The sequence below is a fragment of the Zea mays genome, chromosome 3 (genome assembly GCF_902167145.1).
Source record: "Zea mays cultivar B73 chromosome 3, Zm-B73-REFERENCE-NAM-5.0, whole genome shotgun sequence".
Classification (NCBI taxonomy): Eukaryota; Viridiplantae; Streptophyta; class Magnoliopsida; order Poales; family Poaceae; genus Zea; species Zea mays.
In genome coordinates, this window is record NC_050098.1 from 214,293,973 (window position 1) to 214,314,844 (window position 20,872).

Below are 20,872 nucleotides of genomic sequence, written 5' to 3' on the forward strand. Positions count from 1 at the left end.
AGGGAGTAAAGTATTACCTGTAAGAGCACTATATAGTCCAACAACTTTCATTTGTGTGGACTTAATTCTCTGGGGATGATTATTCTCTTCAGGAAAAAAAAACCCAACTTGCACATCCCTTTCGTTCTTGGCCCCCATTTTCTTATGTGGAGTTGGACAACCAACAAGCCCTATATTTAACATTTGGATGTCATTCAATCGACCAAATCCACTTTGGTGGTCACTCAAATGATGATGATGATGTATACCACACAAGTAGTGATCCTCACACATGTCAAGCGAGAGGCATATATGTTTACACAAGGAAATATATATGGGTGAAGTTAAGCAGTCATGCAATTAAAAAAATATTTGTTGGTGGGCCATAGCCATATAGCTGTGGAACGTTCGCTTTCTAATCGCAAAAAATTCCAAAAGGTAGAATAATATGAAGAGAGCAATTCCAGATTACATGTAGAATATTGCACTGTGAATTGTTCACATCACAATTCCTATGAACCTGCAAGGCTACATTCCAAAAGGTTATTTCAACAAGTAAATATGTGGCAAGTATAGTTGGTGGTATACATGATAGTAGCACTAGGCATAACTCCACCAAAAATGACCGAAAGAAAAATGTATGAATATGGACTGTTCATGTTATATATTACTACCTCCGTTCTAGAATATTTGTCATGTGTTAGTTTATTTTTAAACTAAAACGTGACAAATAAAAAAAAAATAGAGGAGTAAGTACTACTTATGGCATCTAGGTAAAGCCAGAAATTCCAAGAAAGTAACTGTTCATTTGGTTGGTCAACTCAGTTATAAATAAATACATCACAGCAGCAGTACTTGCTTGTACCATTTTTACACCCCATCCTTCTATCCGTCCATCCATGCACAGTAACACTAAACCTTAAACCTCACAAACAAGTAAAGCACCACCAACCTCTCTCTCTCTTTATCTCATGGACTGATCAACACTGTGTAGTATATGTACACAATATTTGTCTAGTGCCATGCATGCCTAGTTTATGTTACATGCATTGTGCAACTAGCTATACGATACGACACAGTTAATGGATGTACCCTTCATGTGCTGCCGTCTTCTCCTTCACTTCACATCTCCATTGTTTCAGCATGCATGTACTATGTGCTGTAGCAATGAGAAAGGCCAGCGTCCAGCGAGCTCATCAAACGGTTTCAACTGCACCTCCGCCTCCTCCTGCGCCACCACTACCAACACTCTTGTGCCCCGCGCCGCCGCCTCCGTTGGACGCGGCCGCCGCCGCCACCTTGCCGTCGCCGTCCTGCGCCTGCTGCGTGCTGCTGTACTCACCGTACAGGTAGGAGGAGAAGCCCCAGACGCAGAGCGCCGTGGCCACGGCCTTCTCCCAACCGAACGGGTCGCGGAACACCACCACGCCGCCGATCACGTTGGCGGTCAGCACGGCGGCCATGCACACGCCGCTGTGCAGCGACGACGTCAGGTACACCATCCCCGCGGTGCCCATGAAGCAGGCCTGCCACGTCACAACCAGCGCGGCCACCAGGGCCCAGTACGCGGCCGGCGAGAGGTCCCAGCGCGCCAGCTCCTCCCGCCACCCGCCAGCCGCGGCCAGCCCGGCCACCGCCAGCGCCGTCGCGGCGGCCTGCATGATCACCTGCACCTCCACCGCCATGCGGAACCCGCCGGACACCGCCCTGCGGTACACCAGCTCCATCACCGGCAGGTAGGCCGCGAACAGCCCCGCGGCGCCGAGCGTCACCGCGAAGCCCGCGAAGTACCTGGCCCGGCTCCCGCCGTCGGGGCGCTCGCCCGAGTCGGACGACCGGAGCGCCAGCAGCACGGAGCTGAGCGTGAGGAGCACCACGGCATTGAGGTTGGAGAAGGTGAGCGGGTGGCGCACGATGACGGCGGCCAGCACGAGCGTGAAGGCCAGCTGCGTGGACAGCAGCAGCGAGGAGGTGGACACGGGCAGGTACGAGGAGCTGTACGAGAAGAGCAGGTTGTTCACGCCCATAAGCACGCCGATGACCACGCACGCGGCCAGCAGCCGCCGCGTGAACCACGCGAACGGCCGGGGCTGGGAGGCGGACCGGCCGGCGTAGACGGGCACGAGCAGGACTGGGAACCCGACCGACTGCACCAGCGTGGCCACCCACCGATCGCGCCCGCCGTGCGCGAAGTAGTACCGGGACAGCAGGCTGGACGCCACGGAGCCACCGAGAAGCGCGGCGTAGTTGGCGCACAGCAGCAGCAGCCGACGACGACGACGACGACTCGCCGCGCCATCATTGGCCGTGGCGTCCGTCCAAGGCTCCGGCATGTCGAGGAGTGGGGCCGGGGTAGTGGTGGTGGTGGTGGTGGTGGTGGTGGGCATTGGAGAGCGGAGTTGGTTGTGATGGGCGAGGTGAGGCGTGAGGAGAGTGCGGTGGTGGTGGAGTATTTAAGCGAGATAAGTGCGGGTGATTTGCGTGAGGTTAGTTATGCTCTTTTTAAAGAGGAGGCGACTACGACCTCTTTTTGTAGTTGATTGATGGGGATCATGTAAATGGAATAGTGGGAATAAACGGGGGGTCGATTTGTTTGGATGGGACTTGATTACGTTTTCTAGCGATATGTTTTGTTATTGCTCTCAGCAAATTCGTACGTATCCATCCCCTCGTCCTGCTTGGTAGTGCACTAGATCATTGCAGCTAGCTCAAATCTGCAGTGCTTGTTTTATAGCATGCATGAGTCATGGATGAGCAAACTGACCACTATTCGATCACCAATGGTAAGGAGTATAGGTGATTATATGTGGTCGTGGCCTTAAATAATTAATCTTGTAACTTTATTTTCTGGCCCCTCAACTTTACCAAGAACTTCCATTGGTCGTCGAGGAACAACATGGCCACAACCACAGGTTAATTAAAAAAAACTTGAAACTCCTCTTGATTTGGGCACGAAATGATCTTTGACTATAGTGTTTCAAAAAAAAAATGATACGTTATTTCAACTTATAACTGTGTGGGTACCCAAGTTTAAATTCAATATATGTTGAGACATGAGAGCAACTAAAATACTCACTCGGTCCCAAAATATTATTTGTTTTAACTCTTAGTTTTTATGTTTATATTTAAATGGATGCTGATGAATCTAGACACATATATAAAACACATATATCATGTATTGTCTGAACCTATTAATTAACTAAAATGAGTTTTAATTTGGGACGGATGGTGTACGAAATAGGGTTTCAATCATCGACATGATGAAATGTGATGTGCTTCCATCTAATGCATATACGAAGGGTCCTTAGCCCCATTTATATATACATGTGCTAGAGTTACAAGTCGGTTAGGAGTTATAAACCTAATCAACTTAAAATACGAATACTAATTATACTGGAGACCATAACCAATTTGAATTTGATCATTTCCTTGTTAAGAATATGTTGTATTGTAGTGTATCCTCTTGAGGATATGAGCTGGTCCACTAGTCACATATGTTGTTTTCCTATGCTCATGGAATCATGTGATACATACTTCCCACAAGCCCCATGTTGAAAATCATCTTGAAGACCTTTGATGGAAATCTGAGTTTAAAACTATGATGTGCATCACTAGATGTGCATATATGGTGCAGTCAGCGATCTTCGAGTTGTATTGAACAATAATTAGCTGAAGGTCATCAACAAGATTCGAAAAGAAAAGTTGTTCGTGTGTGTTACCCCTGTAGCCCCAAACTTAGAGTTGTATTTTATAAAAATCATCTTCAAGATTGATAATGAAGTGCCCCGAGTGGATTATGTTGTTGCACATTATTTTTGAGTTGTGGGATGTATCTTGTGTCATATTTTATACCTATTCTATAGATACTGAAGTACAACTCATCATCAAGGTGCTTTGTTGTTTTGCTCAATCATGGGAGCGCCAAGGTCCGTATTTTTTTAGCAGAGTTAAAGAGGTCTACTCGTCTCATAAAAGTTATTCTAAAAAGGTTGTCATTGAATAAGTGTATAAGGTTGTCTGGAGATCAATGTTGTTGTCTGCTTATGGCGTTTCAAATAGTCCCTTATAGGTTTGAAACATCCACCAATTGTTGATTGAACTTGTAGTTGACACTTTAGTCTTTCTGTAATCTATACTACTCTATTATGAAGCTAAGGAGTGCGTCCACACCTCCGTGCCCCCGCCCCCTCGCGCAAGCACCCCCCGCTGCCTGCCCCCGTCCCCCGGAAATATCGCGCCGCTCCCCGCCCATCTCGCTGCCGCGCCCGCCACCCCCCAGCGGAGACAACACGCGATGCCTCCTCCACGCGTGCCTCATCGACACCACAATCATTGCCACATCCCCCGCCGCCGAGATCGTGTGGTGGAACCGTCGAGCCTAGCGCCGCCCCCAACCAGACCTACCCGCTACCCCGATGCGCCGTCGCCTCCACGCCCATCTCGCTCCCAGGAACCGCCTGCCTGTAGCCCCCCGCGTCACCGCCTCCACTGGCCAGGCCCTCGATCGCCTGGGCTACCGCCTACAGGGCAAGTACTTATTCCACGAGCAGAGTAAGTGACACCACCCTCCGGCACACGCCCTCCTCTAAAATCACCCTCCCGTGTCCATCGATTAGAGGAGTACTGCGGGTGTAGAGGGGATTTCAGTTGCTGGAAGGATTGAGCGAATGGGGATTGCTAGGTAGGGTTAGTAGCAGTTAGGGAAATGTTATGTTTTTGCATAGCCTGGTTCACTCGAGTTGAAATGGACCTGCTCTTTTGTGCACGTTTTCACTTGTGTTGAACTTTGGCTGATTGTATTAACTATAAAAGAATTGATAAGATTGAGTAAGTCAACAATACATGTACGAGTTGTGGATCATTCTTCGGTAGCATTGGGTAGAGTTAGTAGCAGTTAGACATGTTTCTATGTAAGTAGATGTCCATCTGCTTTAGTGGCAGCATGAAAATGTTTATTTCATGAGTTGCTGGGACTTCAATAATAGATCTTCAAGAATACTCATCTCAACCTTATACTTCTAGGAATCATTCAAGTGGAATTTTACCTTTTTAGGTTCTGTTGTCTTGTATTTTCTTCTTATTTTCTACCTAGCTTTCAAGTTTGTTGCTATATTAAGTGGTCACAGAAGCATGATACTGAGGTTGTGCGCTAGCTTTTCTTTATTTCTGTTTTGATTATGCACCTTTGTTATTGTTATTGTTGTTGTGTTTGGGGATTCAGCTTTAACATAACCTGTTTTTAACTCATCTGATTAAAGTTGCAAGCTCTCTTGTGCCCATATTCTGTTATTGTTATTGTTGTTGTGTTTGGGGATCCAGCGACGAGTTGCCGCCGTAGCTGGTCGCCTCCACCGTGAACGCCATCACCGTCGTGAACGGCGTTAATTTATTCTGCATTGCAGACTCGAGAGACCAAGGAGCCATCACCGCCGTGAAGGACCAGGGGCAATGCGGCAGCTGCTGGACCTGTTGCGATGTTGGTCCTTACTCTGGTCACAACACAGGCCTGGTCAATTACAAAGGTTCTGCTTGCTGTTACTTTTCCTACATGTTAATAATTTGAGTTTACCAAATATTCTTTTATGATGTTCGGTTTGCATTGTGATCATTAACCATGCAGAGTAAATAAGCTAAGGAAAAAGGTGTGGTGCGCAACAATAACCTAAACAGCACAGAGAATAGTGAATCGGAAGGCACCGATGGATCACAAGTATAACAGGGGGTAAGATAATTTGAAATACAGAAGTAATATGTTAGCATTTTCAAGTAAATAAGTTAGCCATTTCAAACAAATTGCACTGCTCTTATGCTAGACTACAGTAAGAAGCCTTTCGGAGCCTTTTGCAACTGTAACTGAATAAACATATCTTTTGGCACATTTTTCACAAGATACCCTATTTGTATTCTGTATACTGATGGTCTGTCTCTGATCTATTATGCAATGTCGTTTTTCCTAGGAACATGTCTGCCAACAATATTGAAGCTCTAATTATTCGTCATCACAACCCAAGGTAGTAGCTCTTCAGTTCCCATCCCATGCGTTTCTTTCGGCCTAGATCTGCTCTGCCTTGATTGATTTGTGTGGTCATTCATCTCATTGAGCCCGCTCTCGCCTTCTGCTCAACGGAATGCCAACCCCGGCCCGACAAAGAGTACGCAAATTACTTCAGAGGTCGAAGATGTCGTAGGAATCATCACTTCAGGACGTGCTACGGTTAGATTAATGTCAAGACTGAGGCCATGCAGTGCTGCTAGCCGAAGCAAATTATATGGGTTTGAACACAAGAATATATCTCTAATTTTATGGCATTTTCGCATTGATCTGGTGATGTTAGATTGATTCGATGTGTTCCTGTGTTCTTTGCTTTTGCTATTGGTTATGGTCAAGGATCTAGATGCTGTGGAGCGGTCTAAGGGGTGGCATTTCACGGACCGTCATGACGCTGTGCTCCAGCTAAACCTACTCCAGCTCCACGACGTCGACCAGGTACGTCTCTCATCGTGTCGTGCCTTGACATGCCTTGTTTTGACTCCGACGGTTAGCTTGTTACCAGTTTAATACGACATTGTTTTTGAGATCATCAAATCAATAAGAAACATGTTTCAAAGTCATGGCAGCGTCACAACTAGCATTTTTAGAACAAGTGTTAGTATTTTTTGTCGGGGAACAATCTCATATCTCCATGACGAGTTCAGTTGAATGCCAACAGTTCCACGATACAACAACTTCTGTATGAGATAATTCCTGCCCACCTAAAATATATTGAAATTGCACCTGGCTAGCTATGATATAGCAGAACTGATCAAACAAAAGCAACAATGGGCATATAGGTAGAGTATAAAAAAGGAAAATAATATATTATACCTTTATTTGTTATGCATAATTTATAATCCCTACTACTATAGCGCGGAGATATCTAAACAACATCCTCTGAATTTAGAGGACCATTTTTATGTGAAGTATTTCCTACATTAAAAGTCCTGGCTCTTTCTAATGCTAGATTTCTGAACTTCTAAAATTAATGTTACATTTTACCTTAAATTTGGCATTGTTAGGATGACATTTCTACGGATCATTCCACCTCATGAGAAGACAGAGAACATAAATGGATAGTAGTGGACATTACGAGCTTAGGAGGTTTGTATCATTTCATCTTTCTTGATGCTGACCCTTCTATCTAATCTACTGAAAAATACAATTATATTTATGAAGATTCATCTGTGATACTTATGTAAAGTTGTCTTGCATAACATTGCATCTGTCAATTTTGGAACAAATCCTAGAGGAAGAGAAGAATCTTGGCCCACATGATCGATTGATTCATCTTTACCATTTCATGAAACACCCTAAGGACTTTGCCATAATTCATGACACTTACCATATTGTACTCTTATTTGAACTAGAATCCTTTGGATACAAGGAAAATAATTTAAAGGTTCTAATGATAAAACTTACAAGTTTTAGAGGTCCATAATTTCGAGGAACAGATATCTTAAGCACTTCATTCCATACCGGATTCAGATCACTTTTTTTAACCGTTGATTGAGCTTTCTGCAGTTAGAACCAATTGTTGTTTTTTTGGAGCAAAACTAACAGGATAAATAAAATGATTTGTGTATATAAACTTTATATAAATATACCTGCCCTCCGAGCGTTAAAACAACATATGAATCACTTGTTAGCATGTCTCTAACAACCAAGTTGGTGCCTTTGACCAGTGTGGTATTCAACTCTCCAACAAATTCTCTTGTATCTTCGTGTGATAAATTTGTAACGGTAAGGCAGATTGACAAAATCACTACAACCATACAAGTTTCAATGAACATGCTCCATCACAGACATGCAATTGCTATGCAAAAATCATATTATCCAGGAAATAGGTGAGATAAATATAAAAAATGTAAGACATATTTCTTAGCACAACTTACAGAGACATCCTTCCTTGAAGTGCTAGAGAAATTGCTATCTACACTCTTCAATGGCATGGGTATAGTAGCAAAGATGTGTGTGTACACATGGGCGCTCCATTGCATTCTGTCTTCATATAAAAGAAATCAATGATCCAATTTATCAACATAAAAAGGAAGGATCTTTTGTAGAGAAGCCATGTAAGTAGCTATCTTCTGAAATGATAAACATAATAATAGAAGTTCAATGAGAAACAATGACGTCACTTACGCCCATTTGGGATCAGGTGCACCACAGTCAGCACATATCCTAATTTGTGAGGGGTCTTCCAACAATGACAGCTACCTATCCTTCCGTCATTGACAGTGGTGTAGATAATTCCCTAAGCCCTGTAAATGTGGGAAATCTGCATCAAGGCCATCCGCAATGTCAAGTGATGACAATTTTATTCAGAAAGACTACACCGTTGAACAAGATGTCTCCACTGTCTAACCAGATCAGAACACTTCGCAAGAAGCTGCAACAAATTGAGATTCTTGAGGCTAAACAACTTGCAAGTCATCAGCTTGACAATCAGCAGGTTGTTATTTTCTCCCTGACAAAAATCCTAACTAATAAATTGATATTATTTCTTTATCAGAAGAGGCACCATGGCGTCTCCGTCAGACCGGACATCAGGCTTCTCTATATCGTCCCACGGCGGAGCGCCGGAGGCCAATGGCGACGCGAAGGACAACGTGCCCTACACTTCTTCTTTTGTTTATTACAGGTTTCTGGTTCCTACAGTTCTTGGGAGCTGTTGCAACTATTATGTGAACTATAATTTTACTATTATGATTGTATTTGCAGCCTACATTTTGTAGAGAAAAAAGAGACTAATAGAGAAGGCAGAGGAAGAAGAGTGTTTAAGAAAAGAGAAGGAAAAAAGAGAATAAAAGAAGAAGCTGAAAAGCGAGCTACTATTGAAAAGGGAGTGTCTGATACCTCTCTGGATGTAGATTCTAAGGAAACTCATGACCGTGTGCAAGAAGGTGAAAACAAGGTTGGCATGTCCTTTCTGTTTTATATTTGTCTTCCTATTCACCTTTTCTTTTGTTGATTACTCTTACATCTAAATCCTTGAAATTTCTTTTTGTGTGAATTTTCTGTGGTTAAACACCGAGCATGATTTTTGTGTTATGCTTACTGCTATTATTTTCCTTGTGTGAGATTCCAGTAATAGTGGTGGTATGGTAGATGATCAAAAGCTCCTCATTTTTATTCTCTGTCCATGTTATTTTTCTGTATGTACAACAGGACATTTTAAGTGAGTATTTGTTGCACTAGCTAAGTACATTTAGCAAATATATCATTCTTGGGACTCTAAAAATAGACCATTCTTGGCTTTCTGAGTTCACAGTTCGATGCAAGTATGAACTAGGTGAACTATATCAGATTTTTTATTGCTCTTGCTCCCTTTTCTTGTTACTGTAGGTTTTGGGTGGATTTGTAGGTTGGTCATGTGAATTGCATCAAACAGGGAGTTAGGGACGATATTGAAGTTGTGGCTGTGGATGACCCTTTTGTTGATGCTAAGTACATGGTAAGGAAGCTAATTCAATTTGGTTGGCTAAAATATTTGAAATTTCAGATTCTGGACGTTTCATTTAATAGCAATGACATGAAATACATACTAGGTTTTGTGCCAAGTCCATCTTTACTGCTCAAGAGGTTACTGTCGGTGGCCATGGGATGTTTTCCTCCCTCCATGATCTCTGAAATGTCTCCCTTATTTATATATTAGCTTTGGAAGATACACGATTGGTCAAGCTTGAGCATGGATGAAAATTCCCAGATGATCGCAAAGATTGTTGTGGTTTGTAATGATGCAATCATTGGCCACTCTGAGCATCAATATGTTGCTACAGGGATGCCCACAAAAGCTGCTTTGAAGGTATAATTTGTTCATGTGATAAAATTTCCTTTCATTTGGGGTGCTGTTATAGTTAAGTTGTTTTTCTACTATGAAATTATCTTCCATGTAGCTTTGGAGCAGGAAATGTATATCTGCAAAAGATTAATAGCAATTTATACAACAAAAGAAAAATATGATTTGCCCTCATGTTTCAGGACAATGCTTCCACCAGCGCGGCCGTAGAGGCAGAAGCAAGGGGTTGGGCTTCTGTCGGTGTTGGACAGCGTGATGCCAAACGTGCCAGCCACTCTCGCTGTCGTTTGCCTCCCTCTTCCACGATAGGTTCTCCCGCACCGAGCCTAGACGCAAACAGCTCTCGACCGTCCGCTACAGCACTGTCCAAGGTGAATCTTATTCTCTTCTGCTCACAGGTTGTGAGGCTTGGGCTGAGAAGTTAATTTAGCTGCTCTTTTGATGTGATGGTGCGGTTCAGAGACGGTAATGGAGGAGGCCTCGCCCGGGACGGTGGAGGAGCTGCTGCTAGTGAGCGCAATCAGAGGGAAAAAGGTTGAGAGGGCACCAATCTGGCTCATGAGGCAAGCCGAGAGGTACATGAACGCAAGTCCACTTCCATTTTGTGACAGTCTTCTATGTTGGTCTGCTAAGCATTTCTGTAATTAACATTCCAGTGCGTATCTCGAAGGAATGAACTAAATTGTTTAGTAGTATTATATAGTAGTAATCTCCAAAACCGATTGATAAAGTATTTTAGAAATAGAGGAATTAACCAATATTCTTCATAGCAGTGAACATAAATGCTAAATGTTTGTCGATTGCTGTGATATGTGTCATTTCATGATCTGTTATATAACGTGCTTTCGAACTAGGCCTTATTGCTTAGGAATATGTCCCATATGGTATTCACTACAAGTTTTAATATTAGATTACAGATATCATACTATACCCAGAAGTTGCCTTCACATGAGATACAAAGTCTGATTTTATTCTTGACCCAAGAAATGCAAACGCCTTGAGACCAAAGAAGGTTGTCATAACGTCAAGGAACTAGAAAAGTTATATGTTTTTGTGACAGTCTGACCTGAGTTGTCTCTCATAGCTACAATAACTTTTAGGATTAGCATCTATGATGAGTGATAAAATGTGTCAGTTGTCAGTGCTCATTGGTGCTTAACTGAGTTACCGCCTAACATTTTATCTATGTATATGCTTTGTGGTAGCATTGGACTTTTTTTCCTTATTGGCACAATCGTTTTTGACTTGTTCTGATTTTCTTTTTTCTGCCGGCTTGCAGTGCCTCAAGATTCTGAAGGTTTCCGTCAACCTGACATGCACCATGGAATGGAGGTTCGCCTTGGTTTGTCCAAGGGACCTATCTGCCCTAGCTTCAGTTGAGGCAGTGAATGTAGTTCTGCGGTTCTGCCGCACGTTGATGCACCTTAGTCCATTACACTTGGGTCAATAAAAGACCACATTAGGATGGTGAAACGGTGAAAACTGATGGCTTGCATATGTTCAGAGTGTTATGTTGTAATGAACGCATATTGCGAAGCATCGCAGTTGAGCTTCAGGATCTCTGCAGCTGCAGGTGGCTTCTTCCGTACTCGAATTAGAGTTAGCTATGAATTGCAATCCTTTTGTTATTTTTCTCTAACTTGTACGGAGGAAAGCAATCCATAGGAATTTTTAAATATGCAAACAAAATCCATAGGAATATTTGGTGCATGGCTGATTTTTTTTCACTAATTATCTAGATAAACTCACTTGTTATGATTGTTGAGTTGATTCTTGATAGCATCACTAAACAATGACATATCCGTGTACAAGCATTCCCCGTTGCAACGCACGGGCATATACCTAGTGAATATGATAATATCCAAGATTCTTGAGCCCCTAGGCTGAGTTGGAGTTGAAGAGTTGTAGTAGATTTCTAGCTTGGAGAAATCTTCTAATAAGGTTCAACAGAAAGTTGAATAGTTAATGGCTATAGCTAGGATAAGCCTAGAGGTGAATATGTTTGTTTAGTCGGTCACACTTGATCATCTAGAATACTCTGATCAACTACTTGGTCGGTTGTTCCATTATTGAAGATTGGGTGGTCATTGGTGAGACTAGAATATATATTGGTAGGCCATTGGAAGGTGGTATATTTGTATTAAACCATTGGAAGTTCTTCCAACCCCTCATCTAATCATAATTTTGATCACCTTCTTGTTCACACTTCTCTAGAGGTGATGCATTGTCCTCCTTTGATTAACATCCTTGATAGATCTTGATGCATTGTCATCGAGGCTAGTGTTGTCGTTGTGCAACACTTAGCAATATTTTGGGCCGGTATTGTTGTATCATATGTGATCTGTCACATATCTATTAATATGAAATATGCCATCTAATTCTCTATCCAATACATTTTCCATTACTTTTTTGCCATGCATTGTGTACCCATGGCTTTACCTTTTACTATTTTGGATGGAACTAATTTATCTCCATTATTGTTATTCATCCCTCATGTCTAATTATTTGTCTATATAAATCTCTTTAGTCTTGAGGTTCTTCCACATCAAAGTGAAATACTTTGTTCAATGAAGTGTTGATGATAAGTGCTCTACTAAGGAAGCTTTTGTGAGACCTCCGATTGAAAATAGCTCTTTTGAGTTGTGAGAAAACCCTAATGGTTCTTGTTTGTTGGCGTATGCACTAGGTAGCACCAAGTTATGAGAGAAGCATAATATTGCCCTCACGAGTAGAGATGGCAATGGGTACCCGTGACCCGATACCCGATGGGTATTTACTCTATTAGATTATGTGAAAGGGAATTAGGCTTACACCTATTTCCTAATTGATTTTGGTGGTTGAATTGCCCAACACAAATAATTGGACTAACTAGTTTGCTCTGGTCTATAAGTTATACAGGTACCAAAGGTTCACACTAAGCCAATAAAAAGACCAAGAAATGGGTTCAACAAAGAGAGCAAGGGATAACCGAAGGCTGCCCTGGTCTGGCGCACCGAACTGTCCGGTGTGCCACCGGACAGTGTCCGGTGCACCAGGGGGCTCCAAGCTAAACTGCTCACCTTCGGGAATTCTCAGAGGCGCTTCGCTATAATTCACCGGACTGTCCAGTGCACCACCGGACAGTGTCCGGTGCCCCAGGGGAGAGCAACTCTGAACTCGCCAGCTTCGGAAATCCGCTCCGCTAAAATTCACCGGACATGTCCGGTGCACACCGGACTATCCGGTGAGCCAGCGGAGCAACGGCTACATCGCGCGCAACGGTCGACTACAACGCATTAAATGTGCGCCAGCGCGCGCAGAGGACAGAGCACGCGCGGGTGGCACACCGGACAGTCTACAGGACTTGTCCTGTGCGTCACCGGACAGCCAGGCGGTGAGAGCACCTAGAGGGGGGGTGAATAGGTGATCCTGTAAAAACTTGAAACTTAATCCGCAAAACTTGATTAGGAGTTAGCACGAATAAGCCAAGTGGCTAGAGAGGATAACTTGCAAAACACGATAACCACAAAGAGATCAACACAGAGATGGCACAGTGGTTTATCCCGTGGTTCGGCCAAGTCCAACACTTGCCTACTCCACGTTGTGGCATCCCAACGGACGAGGGTTGCAATCAACCCCTTTCAAGCGGTCCAAAGATCCGCTTGAATACCACGGTGTTTTGCTTTGCTTACTATATCCCGTTTGCGAGGAATCTCCACAACTTGGAGCCTCTCGCCCTTACACTTTGAAGTTCACAAAGAATCACGGAGTAAGGGAGGGATGAGCAACGCACACAAGACACGGAATCAGAGTACCAACACGCACACAAATCACAACAAGAGCTTACAACACAACCCGACGAGTTCACAACTCAAATAGAGCTCTAGTTGCTATCACAAAGAATCAAATGCGCGGAATCGAAGTCTTGGTGCTTGGGAATGCTTTGAGAATGCTTGGTGTGCACCTCCATGCGCCTAGGGGTCCCTTTTATATCCCCAAGGCAGCTAGGAGCTGTTGAGTGCATTCCAGGAAGGCAATTGTTGGGGCGAAGGCAAAGACGCCACCCTTCGCTCGAGGCCTTCGCTGCAGCCGCTGGTCCGACAGAGACAAAGCGGGCAGGGACACCCTTCGCAGGACTCGGCACTTTGACGAAGGCCTGCGGCGACGTCCTCCCACGGCGCGTCCTCGTTCAGTCCCAAGGCCCACGTGTGATCTGGCCCATTGTAACGGGCCCCGCGTGGCCGCCTCTGTACTACGGGCCTAACTTGTAAAGGGATACTTGTAATTACAGTTTGTAACCCTGCTTTATGGGAATATTCTGGGGATAAAATAGGTGTCTGAGGGCACATGCGTCCTTAACACAAGACGCTGGGCACTCAGATACCTATAAATACCCCCGCACAGTGCCCGTGAGAGGCTAGATTAACAGAGCTATTGCCCCCGTGCACGTAACCCTGTTGTCACCACTGTTCACCCTTGTTGGCCTTCTTGCTGCTGAGAGCAAGTTCCAACATTTGGCGCCCACCGTTCGTGCTACGACAAAACCACCCGCGATGGCACCCAAGAGAGCTAACCCCAAGGCTGACGAGGCTGCGAAGGCAGCACTGCTGGCCGCAAGAAAGGGCAAGGCCCTCGCCCTCACCCAATCCACCCACCAAGAGCCCACCGAAGACAACATTCCCCGCACCTGCGAAGACGACACCTTCCGCACCTGCGGGCCCGAAGGACAATCGCGGCCGCCCCCAGGCTTCGCCCCAGTGGAGGGCGCGGATCTCACCGAGGACGGCGAGGTCCTCGGCGTCTCAACAGAAGAACAGTTACAGCTGCGCGCCCTGCGCCTCAAGAACCGCAATCTCCAGAGGCAAAAGGAGATACTGGAAGCCAAGCGCCAACGTGTGTCCGCACTAGCCAAGGTGCGGCAGATGATACGCGACGAGGAGCAGAAGGCCCAAGACCTCGAGCGCGAGATCGCGCTGATACAGCGCGAAGGCCACCTCGGTCTACAGCAAGAGCCACCCCTCCAGCAGCGCGCGCAACCGGAGGACACGCGCGAAGGCCACCTCGGCCTGCAGCATGGCCCACCCCTGCAACACCGGCCGCAGCCGGAGAACCCGCGTTTCCCCCAACATGATTACGCCTTCCAGCACGGCGCACCATTCCAAGGGGTCAACTACCTCGATGAGCGAAGTCCCCTGGCGCCACACCTGCAAGTGACGCCGTGGCCAGCTAACTTCCGAGCAGGGGCATATCCCAAGTACAACGGCAGCACCGATCCGGCGCAATACATAATGAGTTATCAAGTCGCCGTTGCATCTGCCGGAGGGGACGACGCCACAATGGCGAAGTCTTTCATCATCGCCCTAGAGGGCCCAGCACTCACCTGGTTCACCAGATTGCCTCTGCTGTCCATTGATTCGTGGAGAAGTCTCAGGGACAAGTTCCTTCTCAACTTCCAAGGGTACCGCCCAGACACCGACGCTTTGGCCGAGCTCTCGCTTTGCAAACAGCTGGAAAAGGAGACTCTGCGGGAGTATTACCGCAAATTCCTAACGCTCAAGTCACAGCTGCCCTCCGTCGATGATCAGATCGCTATCCACTACGCCATCAGTGGCCTGCGGGCCGGCGTCCTCTACAACCACTGTATAAGAGATCCACCCAAGAACCTTCAGGAGCTATATCAGCTCTTCGAAAAATATGCCAAATCCGAAGAGCTCCACCAGCGCAAGGTCGAGTCACAACGGAAACCCAAAGATGCCCCGCAGTCCAGCCGCACGTGGACAAGGACTCCGTAGCCAGACTCCGGTCGAGAGGGCCGCAGTCAGCAGCAAGTGCACAACATCGCAAACCAGCAGCCTGCTGCTGACCCCCCTCGTCGCCAGGAATATCCCCCCCAAGGCCGCGGGAACGGAACTCGTGGCAGGGGCCGAGGGTGCGCGCAGCCGCCGCGCCGGTTCTACTGCCTTTTCCACGGCGAAGACTGCGCCCACCAAACCAAAGACTGCCCCGAGACGAAGGCCACCAGAGACAGAATGGCGCGGGCGCAGCCAGCCGACAATCCCAGAATTGTCGCGCATAATTACCAGCCACCCCCTCCACCATATATCCACGCTCCCGCTCTGCATCCACCGCACCACGCTTACCAACACCATCAGGAAGTACAAATCGTACCTCCTCCACCCCCACCACCACACCAGCAACACCAAAACATCCCCCATGCCCCAAAGCAGGAAGACTTTGCCGATCAACCATATCGCGGAGTCATTCACATGATAACAGGGGGGTCTAGCACCGACTTCGACACCAAGCGGCAGAAGCGGGACCACTACCGCAGCATCAACCATGTCGCCGTCACTGGCCCAGTCGTGCAGACGAAGTGGTCCCACATACCGCTAACCTTCGACGCACGAGACGTCGACCTGCGCAGCGCCCCCCACATCGACGCTATGGTAATCAATTGCAGCGTGGCAGGCTGGGACTTACACAAAGTCCTAGTCGACAACGGCAGTCAGGCAGACATCATCTTCCTCCACGCCTTCGACCGCATGGGTATAAGCCACAGCTTGCTGAAGCCTTCGGACAACCCGTTGTATGGTTTCGGCGGCAAGGGCACCTTTCCAGTTGGCAAGATAGAGTTGCCCCTCTCCTTCGGTGTAGCGCCCAATGCCCGAAGTGAGCAAGTAACCTTCGACATTGTCGACATGGTATATCCATACAACGCCATCATGGGCCGGGGCTCCATCAATAAATTCGAGGCAGCCATCCACGGGTTGTACCTATGTATGAAGATACCAGGTCCGCTTGGCGCCATCACAATCTACGGCAACCAGCAGACGGCGCGCAACATAGAGCGGGACTTCGTGCCCGGTCAGCGGAACGTACACTGTCTCACGACCCAGCGCGAGGTCCCCGCGCCGGCCAGCCCAACCGACAAGCAGCACGACAAGGCACAGTTGCAGTGCCAAGACGGGACCAAGACTGTCCCCCTCGATCAGGCCACGCCCAAGCAGACAGTCACTATCAGCGAAGACCTCACCTCACTTGAAGAAGAGAAACTTCTCTGCTGCCTAGCCAAGAATAAAGATGTCTTCGCCTGGTCCGCCCTCGACCTGGTCGGAGTCAGCCGATCCATAATCGAACACAGCTTAGGCATTGACCCTTCGGTGCGACCCAAAAAGCAGAAGCTTCGCAAAATGTCAGACGAAAAGACAGAGGCCGCCAAGGCGGAGGTACACCGCCTCCTAGAGGCTAAATTCATCGAGCCAGTGGCTTACCCCACGTGGCTCTCCAATGTTGTGATGGTGCAGAAAAAAAGCGGGAAATGGCGAATGTGCATAGACTTCACCAGTCTCAATAAGTCCTGCCCAAAGGACAATTTCCCGTTGCCGCGGATCGACAAAATAGTCGATAGCGCGGCCGGATGCGAGGTCATGTCCCTCCTCGACTGCTTCTCCGGCTATCACCAGATATACATGAAGGAGGAAGACAAGGCTAGCACCAGCTTTATAACACCCTTCGGCACTTATTGCTTTGTCAGAATGCCGGAGGGTCTCAAGAATGGCGGGTCCACCTTCTCCAGACTCACCAAAACAGTGCTCGAGGGGCAGGTCGGCAGAAATATATTTACATATGTGGACGACATCGTCGTCGCCAGCAAGAATAAGGAGGACCATCTCGCCGACCTGGCAGAGACATTCGCGAACATGCGAGATGCACGACTCCGCCTAAACCCGGAAAAGTGCGTTTTCGGTGTTCGCCAGGGCAAGATATTGGGCTACCTGGTGTCCCGCCGCGGCATCGAGGCCAACCCAACCAAGATCCAGGCCATCGTCGATATGTCGCCTCCGCAGTCCGCCAGGGACGTCCAGCGCCTGACAGGCAGGATGGCCGCTCTCAACAGATTCATCTCTAAGTCCGCCGAGCGAAGTCTCCCCTTCCTCAAAACACTCCGCGGCGCGAAGGACTTCGCTTAGGGACCGGAGCAGGCAGCGGCCTTCGCCTCACTAAAACAGTACCTGTCGGAGCTGGCCATCCTCACAAGCCCCGACTCCTCGCTCCCCTTATTGCTCTATGTCGCGGCTTCGCCGCACGCGGTCAGTGCGGCACTGGTACAGGAGCAGACAGTCGAGGGCGCAGTCAGACAGTGCCCTGTCTACTATGTCTCCGAAGTCCTGACACCGTCCAAATGCAACATGACAGAGCTGGAGAAGATTGCCTACGCAGTTGTTATGTCCTCGCGCAAGCTGCGCCATTATTTTGAAGCATTCAAGGTCCGAGTCACCTCAGACAGGGGGCTTGGCGAACTATTCAGAAACCCGGAGGCATCAGTGAGGATTGCCAAGTGGGCAGCCGAACTCTCCGGCTACCACATCAGCTTCGAGCCCAGGACAGCTATCAAGTCGCAAGTCCTGGCAGACTTCGTCGTCGACTGGACTGGGCCAGTAACACAGCCGGACCCATCCACAGAAAAGGTCTGGACTATCCATTGCGACGGTGCATGGTGTCATGCGGGGGCAGGCGTCGCTGCAGTCGTCACCTCACCAGCCGGGGTCAAACACAGATATGCAGCACGCCTCAGCTTCGCTCTAGAATCCGACAAATGTACAAACAACATAGCAGAGTATGAAGCAGTTATCCTCGGCCTCCGCAAACTAAGGGCCCTCGGAGTCACCACATGTATCATCAAAACAGACTCCAAGATAGTTGCCGGCCAGGTCGAAAAAGACTATGCAGCAAAAGACCCCGCGCTCATGCAATACCTCGCGGCTATCCGAAGTCTCGAGAGACAGTTCAAGGGATTCACCCTACAACATGTGGACAGGGCCAGGAACGAGGAGGCCGATGCATTAGCCAAGGCCGCCGCCAGGGGCGAGCCCCTGCCCTCCGACGTATTCTTTCACACCATCGGCACGCCGGCAGTTTGGAGCCCCGAAGGGCTCCAAATAACCAACGATAGCGAGGGCCACCGTATAGTCAACCTAATCATGACCGAAGACTGGCGAGCACCAATAACCCTGTTCCTACAGGGGTACTATCATCCAACTGACGACACTGAGGCAAAGCGCCTCAGACATCGAAGCCGGGACTTCGCACTGATCGAGGGCCAATTATACAAGAAAGGGGTCAGTCAGCCAATGCTTAAATGTGTCACCGAAACCGAAGGCATCCAAATCCTGCGCGAGGTCCACAGCGGCACGTGCGGCTCGCACGCGGGGCCAAGGGCCCTGGCTGCAAAGGTGATCCGACAAGGGTTTTACTGGCCTGCAATGATTTGCGCCGCAAATCGAGTCACAAGGTCCTGCGAAGCCTGCCAGAAGTTCTCTCCTCGGTCAGGCAACCCCTCGCAATATACAAAGCTGATTGCCCATACATGGCCTCTCCAGCGCTGGGGCCTGGACATCGTCGGGCCCCTGCCCACAGCTCAGGGGAACCTCAAGTTCGCCTTCGTAGCCGTCGAATACTTCACCAAATGGATTGAAGCGAGGGCCGTCTCCACAATCACATCAAAGACTGCCCAAAAATTCTTTTGGCAGAACATTGTTTGCCGCTTCGGAGTACCGTCCGAGCTAACAGTTGACAACGGCAAGCAGTTTGACAGCCAAGATTTCAAGGATTTTTGTTTTTCCATCGGCACCAAGCTTGCCTTCGCTTCAGTCTACCATCCGCAGTCCAACGGGGTCGTGGAGCGTGCCAATGGGAAAATCTTCACAGCTGTCAAGAAGATGCTCCTCGATGAAAAAAAAGGCAGATGGACCGACTTGTTACCGGAGGCAGTCTGGGCGCTAAACACAACCGAGTGCAGGGCGACCGGGTTCACTCCTTTCCGCCTTCTATACGGATCGGAGGCAATGACCCCGCAAGAAATAAAGCATGGGTCTCCGCGCACAGCTCCGTCAGCCGCCCCTGACGTGGATGAGCCAACCTCCAAAGATCTCATTGACGGAGACCGGGTCTTCGCCCTGCAGGCCTTAAACAAATACCAAGCCCAGACCAAAGCATGGCGCGACCGCGCAGTCATCCCACGGGAGTTCAGCGCGGGGGACCTCGTACTCATCCGAACAGCTCGGACGGCGTCCAAGGGCAAGTTGGAGCCCAAGTGGGAGGGCCCCTTCATAGTCAAAACAAAAGCCTCCCCCAGCGCTTACAGGCTCACAACGCCAAATGGCGAGGACCTGGAGCACTCCTGGAACATCGACAACCTTCGTAAATTTTTTGTTTAAATACTTAGGGCTGAGTTCGCCCTTGTAATTCACCACAAAACAATCTTGTACCGGCCCGCACTCTTTTCCTCCCGGGGGGTGAGGTTTTTAACGAGGCGGAGCCATGTAATATATGTGAGAAAAATCCCCCGCAAAAGCATGTGTCGAAAAAAGACCGCAACAACGGTCTTCGGCATTCGACCAATTCGAAGTCACCGTGAGGCTAAGCGCTAGCCACCCTCGCGTGCGACCAATCCGCGCAGAAGTCGCCTAAGGGTGCAGCCGGACTAAGCACAACAAGTGCGCAAAAATCCGAAGTCTATCGCGAAGACTATCCGCGCAGAAGTCGCCTAAGGGTGCAGCCGGACTAAGCACAACAAGTGCGCAAAAATCCGAAGTCTATCGCGAAGACTATCCGCGCAGAAGTCGCCTAAGGGTGCAGCCGGACTAAGCACAACAAGTGCGCAAAAATCCGAAGTCTATCGCGAAGACTATCCGCGCAGAAGTCGCCTAAGGGTGCAGCCGGACTAAGCACAACAAGTGCGCAAAAATCCGAAGTCTATCGCGAAGACTATCCGCGCAGAAGTCGCCTAAGGGTGCAGCCGGACTAAGCACAACAAGTGCGCAAAAATCCGAAGTCTATCGCGAAGACTATCCGCGCAGAAGTCGCCTAATGGTGCAGCCGGACTAAGCACAACAAGTGCGCAAAAATCCGAAGTCTATCGCGAAGACTATCCGCGCAGAAGTCGCCTAAAGGTGCAGCCGGACTAAGCACAAGCGCGCAAAAATCCGAAGCCTATCGCAAAGACTTCGCGCAAGAGCCGCCTAAGGGCGCAGCCGACCCAGTACAACAAAAGCAGAAACGACACCAAGACCAATTAT

At 48.1% G+C, this 20,872-nt stretch overlaps 1 protein-coding gene across 1 annotated transcript; it reads right to left on the reverse strand.

Moving 5' to 3' along the window:
* Positions 1 to 1,120: 1,120 nt before the first annotated feature.
* LOC100501698 (putative purine permease 4) lies at positions 1,121 to 2,421 on the reverse strand. Its single transcript, NM_001323286.1, has one exon. It carries the CDS (start codon positions 2,364 to 2,366, stop codon positions 1,176 to 1,178), a length of 1,191 nt encoding a protein of 396 aa, NP_001310215.1. The 5' UTR covers positions 2,367 to 2,421; the 3' UTR covers positions 1,121 to 1,175.
* Positions 2,422 to 20,872: the final 18,451 nt, after the last annotated feature.

Bases quoted from the DNA above. Each gene is read 5' to 3' on its own strand.
- LOC100501698 (NM_001323286.1), bottom strand. From the start codon at position 2,366: ATGCCCACCACCACCACCACCACCACCACCACTACCCCGGCCCCACTC.